The following is a 7652-nucleotide window of genomic DNA, read 5'->3' as shown; positions in this document are numbered from 1 at the left end:
TATAAGAAATGTATGGTATGGCAACTATCGCCATGGTAACCATGGAGGTTATCATAGATATCGTTAAAAAAAATTTTTTTAAATATTTAACAAATTCAATAACAGTGTCCCGAAAGTAGCAGAAAAATATAAAAATTTAACACTTATAAATAAAGTCACATTTTTTCTAATTATCACTACATGATGTTCACTTTCTTTATAAACACTAGTGATGAGCGATATTTCACTACCGATGATCTAGTTATACCGTTACTGACAAATTACCGGAAACGTCAGTGATATAATGTTTCAATATTCGGTGATTTTTGTAACTACGTTGAAGAACCGACTGTAAAAATATCAATTGTAGTTACAAAAATTTACATAGTTACATAAACAGAACAGTCGAGAGCTTGTACGAGACTCGCGGGCCTCTTTAACCTTTTGTTTTTTGAACGAGTGAAATACATAGAACTGTTCTTCTATATATAATTAAGAGAGAAAACGTTGGTGTATGGCTTATATTAAGCAATGGTAATTATTTATATCATTTTTCCGATCGAAGCCGGGTATATCAGCTAGTTATTAATATTAATAAAAAGTCTTAAGATTTTTCTGTCGGTAAAAATTACTACGGGCTCCTAAGTCTTCTCTGGACTCGGGGTAAAATCTTCAGCTCCTTCCTCTTGACAGCCTGGACTCGATCGGCAGAATATAAATCACGTGTCATAACGAAACTGATTCGGATGGGCTATGTGACAGTGAAACCGTACCGGAAAAATCACTAAGATTAAAAAATAACGGTCACCGATCACCGCAATATCGGAAAATCATCGAATCGCTCATCTTTAGACGTGTCTATCCTACTCAAGCTAAACTGACATTAACACCACGGGCGTCTGCCTGCAACTTTTCCTAGGGAAAAAAGGGATATGGTCCCATCGTAAGTATCGCCGAAATTACACAATTCCTGAGCTTTCGTATAGCGGAATAATGGTGGTGTCGGATGAGTGAGACAGAGAATAGAAATTTCCGACACTCCTTAGGGAATTAGCTATAAGGTTCCACTTCCAAACCTCCTATCTCTAATTAGAATGCTTGATCCAGTGGAGTCAAGTGACTCGTTTGCCCTCCTCAGCGGACACCAGAGGTTAATTATATTAAAATATGTTATGCACCTAATTGAGTTTTAAATATGGCCCTTTAAATGATCTGTGTTTTAAATATTTTCCTGATACACCAAAGCCTTCAAGTGTCCATAGAGCAGTGGTTCTCAACCTTTCTGAGGCCGAGGAACACCATTCATATACTTTTTATTAAACGGAGCATTAGCATCAATAATTTCAAAAATTGATAAGCAATTCCATTTTTACTATTCTCAGGAAACAATAAACTTTAATATATTGAATAAAATAAAAACAGAATTGTCTACGAATATAGCAATGAGAATAAATTTGAATAAAAACTTTAAAATCTTTTCTTTCGTGGAACCTCGAGGTAGGTTTGCGGAACATTGGTTAAGAACCACTGCCATAGAGGTTTCAAGGTCGCATGTCACGTAATAAAATGCACGTTTGTTCGGCCCCTTCGCCATGTTTGTGGTCTAGCTTCCCCTTGCTTAGTTTGCACGTGGTTTGTTATTTGACAGGTTGGCAGCGCTTTTTTCACTCTCAATTTAAACTTAATAGAACTGCAGTGTTTTACATCATGGACACAGTTAAAAAAGATGCTTTTATGGCTGGTTATTCTCGCAGTCTGACAGGACAAGATGATGCTTTATACCAGTGTTTCTCAACGGGGGCGATATCGCCCCATGTGGGCGTTTTCCATGTTGAGGGGGAGATTAGTAACAATTTATATTTTGGGGGTGAAAAACAATTTTCTGGGCGATACAGTAAAACATTATATTACGAATAATTAGATATTTTATTCGTTATATCGTACAATAATTAAATAAATAACATTATACTAGTTACTAGTCTATTCAATGCAGTACGAATTTGACGTTAGTCTTGGCCCTCGGCATCGGAATTTTGAAGTAAAGGGGGTGATACTACGTAACGGTTTTATTGAAGGGGGCGACGATTCGTTAGAGGGTGAGAAACACTGCTTTATACTAAGTTTCATTAAGTCAAGGTGTCGATCCATACAAAGTTAGTTGTGTCTAAAGTAGAATTTTAGACATCATAAACCATTTGGTTTTGACGACAAATTACTACTGTTTCACAAATAAAAGTTTACAAATCTTTAGAGGCCCATAACTATCTTACAAACGGCTGTGTTTCTCCTGATTATATGCTCTTTCATAACGCTCCCGATANACTTTTAATGAGTATTGAAAATATTCTGCAATCTTCATCTTTACTTTTTTTAATGATCAGTAAATTTCCAATAAAAAAAAACCTTTTAAGATTTTAATACATACTTATTTAAATATTTTTTAAATATCAATATATTTAATAATATAATGAGTAAAAAATTTACATGATATAGTGAATAAAAAATATGTACTAAGACATCTGTAAAGCAAAATAAGGATAAAAATTGCATTTATTAATGAAATTACATTTAATTAATAGTCAGATGACTGAAGAAGTATAGACATCAGCCAACAACTTTGAATGATTGGAATGCAAGTCAGATCAGAAATTTATATGGGTGGTTTGAGAATATCATGTCAGAAACTGTCTTCACTAATTGGCTGAACTCATGATAAAAAATACTTCTTAATGACTGGAACTAAATACTAAGCACGATCAACTAAACCTTTAACTTCCAGTAACAAAAATTTTAATGTCATATCGACAAATGTTTTCGATCTTAATTAACCAAGATCTGCATCAGGTCACCAGTGATATTCCAAATCAGAATGCACAGAACACAACTTTTCAAAAAGTTTTTTTTAAAATAATTGGAACAAAACCATTAAATAATTTAAATAATCAATGGTAATTTTAAGAATTATAAAATTATGACAGATTTTAAAAAAAGAAATAAAATACTACAAAATAATAATAATAATAATGTCTTTTTCCACCCGTGGGTGCCTCTTTTGGCGTGGTATTAGCAGGCCACCTCACCTATCCACTGCTGCTATTGTCTGACCTTTTATATTTGTTTCTCTTCCTCTCTACCTGGCTCTATTGGGCTTCTTCCATCAGCCCTCTACTAGGTATTAACTATAAGTCATTATATTTTCAGGTTCAACACATACCACATAGAACTACACATCTGTTGGAGACTGTGTGGTGAAGTTACTTATATTCTAAAATCTGTTCTTTCTATTATTCCTACTTTTCACTTGGTAATAATGTCCAGCATCCCCTTTTATTTTTGTTGCCCTTTGTCTTTATTAAGCATTCAGTTGGGTTTCTTAACTGGTTTTTGGTTCTTCCTCAGCTGGTCGGATGGAGTTTTTCCGGGTTTCCTCCTCAAATCCTCCTGGAAGGCATACTATTCTACTCCTGTGGGATGCTGTATTGTTATCAATGGATTGCTCACTGCTGCTTTCTTTTCCTCAGTAGCTTTGAGTTACTCAAAAAGTGTTGGTTAGGTCTGGTTGGTTAAACAACACAAACTGCAAACTTTTCTATCCATCTACTTTTCCTCTTATTTAAGAAAAGAATATGGTAAGTTATTATAGCACAAACATAAAATTTATCATGCAGAATAAAATTTGAAACACAACATATACATGTAATGATATGAGCCCTCACAAGGGACTAGTAATTTCTTATGAGCCTTATATGGGACAATTATGAGCCCATCTTGAAACCCCAGCTACTAACCGACACAGACACCCTTGTTATATAACATTCTCTGGCCTTTTTGTGTTCTCTGAGCAGTAAAGGGCCTAAAACCACAAAATAATAATAATAATTAGTTTATGTCAGTAATTCCCAATTTATCATAAAAGCATTGCCATGCATATGAGACACTTTTTCCATGTTTAAAGTTAATACAACTGTCAATCAGACTGGCCTTAAATTAGATCAGATAAGTAATACTAGTGCACACTTCTTAAATATTAACATTATATGCAGCCCTTGCCGAAAAGAAACTGGCATCTATTAAAAACCTGACTATTTACCATTATTTATTCTGGCAAACTCAGTCAACTTTTTTCTCATATAAAGTGTGTAAAGGTCCATCTTGTAAGTGCCTTCCATGCACTTACAAGATGGGCCTTTAGACACCATACAAACTGGGTGGACACTTTAAAAGAGCTAAAACATCTGAAGGACATAGCTATAAAGCATGAGTATAGAAGGGACCTAATATGTAATTTAGCTTGTGCCTACTAGAACCAACACTCCTTACGCAATAACTCCAACAACCAAGGAGATTCCAACAATGGTCAAACATGCAACCCTAACCCCACGTGCACAGTGATTGAGTATGACCAGTATTTACATATCTTATACAAAGAAATTGCTAACAATATGGATACCAAGTTGGCATATAAATGAGTTCCTACAGTGTATAAATTACTACACAATGGAAAGGACAAGGCCAATAAATGTAGGGCACCAGGGGTGTACAGTGTTCCTGCGAGGGACAACAGATTCAAAAGAGATACAATATACATTGGATCCATTAAGTGCTCCATACACAAAAGATTGCAAGAACATCATTACAATATTTTGAATAAAAGGTATACCACTGTTCTGTCCATTTATGTCACTGAGACAGACATGTAAACCAATCTCCAGAATGCCACATTAATTAAGCAATCATCTCAAACCGACCACAACAGAGCTCTAGAAGCCTTGGAAATATACGAGGCTGACCTGACTGGCAATTGCATTAATTTTAAAGATGGAAAAAGCATCTCATATGCATGGCAATACTTTTATGTAAAACTGGGAATTACCAATAGACTAATTATTATTATTTTGTAATATTTTATGTCTTACTTTTGTATCTGTTATAATTTTGTACTTCTTAAGATTATCATCAATTATTTACATTTATAACTGTTTTTTTTTTTGTTATGTTTTTGTTCCAATAATTTAAAAAAATATTTTTGAAAAGTTGTGTTCTGCACATTCCAATTTGGAATATCACTGGTGACCTGATGCAGATCTTGGTTAAGATCGAAAACATTCATCAATATGATATTATAATTTTTGTTACTGGAAGGTTATTTCATTGCAAACTCATGATGCACTTAAAAAGTTTTCTTAGCATTTATGAAAATAAAGTAAAAAAAAAAAATTTTTATGTTGAAAAATGTATGTAAGTTCAATATTTCCTTCACTTGCATCAATAATATAACATCCATACAAAAAGTTGAAAAATAACAGTTCCAGTATTAAGCGTATAGTTATAATTACATAAGATAAAAAGGAACTGATATATATATATATATATACTTCAAATGTTTTGTCAAAATGTATCAAAAGACAAAGAATTATTTATGGATTTTTATAATTACTTTTAGTTGAAATGAATACAGTAGAGCATCATTTATCTGAAAGTTGGTTATCCGAAAGCATTCCAGTTGGCAAATTTAAATTTTCGCTAGTGCTGTGGCGCTGCAATCTTTGGCTATATCTTGGGCTACTCCAATATTTTTTTTGTTGGTATGTGTGTTTTAGCTGGCAGCACTGGCACTTTTATGTGGTGTTTTTCTGAGGATTGTGTGTCATACTGAATCAAACGTTTTTGATACTAGATCAACTTCTAAAGTATATTTTTTTTGGTTTTTATATTTTTCAATAAATTAATTTTGTTTGTACAAAATAAAAAAATAATTTTTAGCGATACAATAGCCACGATTATTATTTTAAAAAGCTTATGCTAGGCTTAACATCGACGAAAATTCAACGTGAAGCAACACGTAACGGAGAAAAATTTCAACATGGGATAGGTTAATATATTTTTTTGTACATAATTGGTTATCCAAAAAATAAGTTATCCAAACAACCCCAGTCCCCAATTGATTCGGATAAACGACGCTCTACTGTAATTAAAATTACAAAAAATTTTGTTGTATAAAAGAAATGTTACAATATGTTCTTTTTCAAGCCATTTGTCATGTAACATTAAAAAATTATACTAGAAAAAATTGAAAATATTGTTAAGTAACTACAGAATTATGTTAACTTAAAGGTGTTTTATCTAGGTGCATGATTCACTTCCCTCAGTATAACAAGTCCTAGTTCACAAGAAAGTCCAAAGTGGACAAAGACATAATATAGTTAAATAACTATCTTAACACTGTGTAATATTGTTCAATTGAACTAGTCAATTCAGTACCTAATCAATATTTTGTGTTTAACAGAAAAAAATAGCCTATCCATAACTAATGATAAAAAAGTTTTCAGTAATGATTTTATTCCAGATGAAATGATGTAACAGTTCAAAACAGAAGACATTTTCAAAAGACACTATACAAATAAAAAAAATTGCAAATAAAGTAACATAAAAACTGATTATAGTAGTATAGAAAGCCAGATGACAAGGTGGTTTAGGCCTGCTATTCTGGGAGCTATTTTTGGAAAGGCTGTCAAGCTATGCCCCTCATTACCTAGTTGTCCCCATTGTGGACTGTCTAAACCCATGATGGGCATGGAGAAAAAAACCCTGTTAGTGCCTACAGAAAGGAAACTTACAAAAAAAAATAAATAAATAAAAGTTTTAATTATAAGAAATTAAAAAAACAAAAATGAAATGTTTCGTGTCACAGTGATTGAAAACCAGTCCTCTTAAGATGCAATGCAAATCTTAAATATTCTATGAATTCAAATGTCAGCTTTCTATTGACTAAGAGCCCAGAAGTTCAAAAAGTGTTATATTGGAAAGGAAATTCCATTTCAATACATTTAAAACTTTCAAGATTATTTTAACCATTAATTAAATTCAAAATCCATTATATCTACAAATATTTTTTAAAACACTTGTTTTTTTAGAAAAGAAAATATTAAAATAGGAAAAAAAACTTTTTAAAACTCTGAAAGCTTACCATTTTACATTACATATTTCTATATTTATTAACATTTATTTCTTTGTTATTGAAATCTAATAATTTGAAGTATTTCACAAAGTTTTTAATAAAATTAAAAACTTTGTGAAATACTTCAAATTATTAAACTATTAAAAAATATTGAAGAAAGTTTTGTTTTCAATTATTCTTTCAATTATTTGAAAATAAACTATTATCATTTTTCAATATTTTAATAAACCAGTAAATGTTTTAAAATATATAATTACAGTTGTGTGTTGCATATTACATTTATAAAACTCACCTGATTTCCACCAGAGCCATGGCAATGACTCATTCCAACAATTGATGGTGGTTGAGAACTCATTGTATCCAAGCATTGACTTGTTAACAAACTACGAACCTTTAAAATGAATCAATATATTTTACAGTCTATAACCAATTATACTTCATAAGAATTTAATGTGACTTACTTCTCCCCAATGTAAATTTTTTGGCAAAAGAGGGAATTTATCTAAGACATCATAAGCTACATTTTCTATAAACCATTTAAAGCTTTTGCATTTAAGTCTATTTCGCAATTCCATCTGTTCTGAAATATCTCCAGCATCATACTGGCGTGCCAAAGGTTCTCTTGTATAGAAATACTCTTTATAATCATCCATCCAAACTTCCACAACACGTTTATAATTCTATTAAATAAAAAATATATTAATTTTTGATGATT

General features: G+C 31.8%; 1 protein-coding gene across 1 annotated transcript in view; it reads right to left on the bottom strand.

The window, feature by feature from the left end:
• LOC111639692 (N-acetylgalactosaminyltransferase 7-like) overlaps positions 1-7652 on the bottom strand; it is a 40654-nt gene that overhangs the window by 13809 nt on the left and 19193 nt on the right. The window contains exons 9-10 of the mRNA XM_023385612.1: positions 7399-7617; positions 7230-7328 (exon numbers count right to left, since the gene is read on the bottom strand). Coding sequence (XP_023241380.1) covers positions 7230-7328; positions 7399-7617 — 318 coding nt within the window. The remainder of the gene's footprint in view (positions 1-7229; positions 7329-7398; positions 7618-7652) is intronic.

Source organism: Centruroides sculpturatus, unplaced genomic scaffold (assembly GCF_000671375.1).
Source record: "Centruroides sculpturatus isolate CEXI.00-Female unplaced genomic scaffold, Cexi_2.0 scaffold1360, whole genome shotgun sequence".
In the NCBI taxonomy this organism is placed as follows: Eukaryota; Metazoa; Arthropoda; class Arachnida; order Scorpiones; family Buthidae; genus Centruroides; species Centruroides sculpturatus.
Note: the sequence above shows the minus strand (reverse complement) of the source record. Positions and strands in the feature narration are given on the sequence as shown.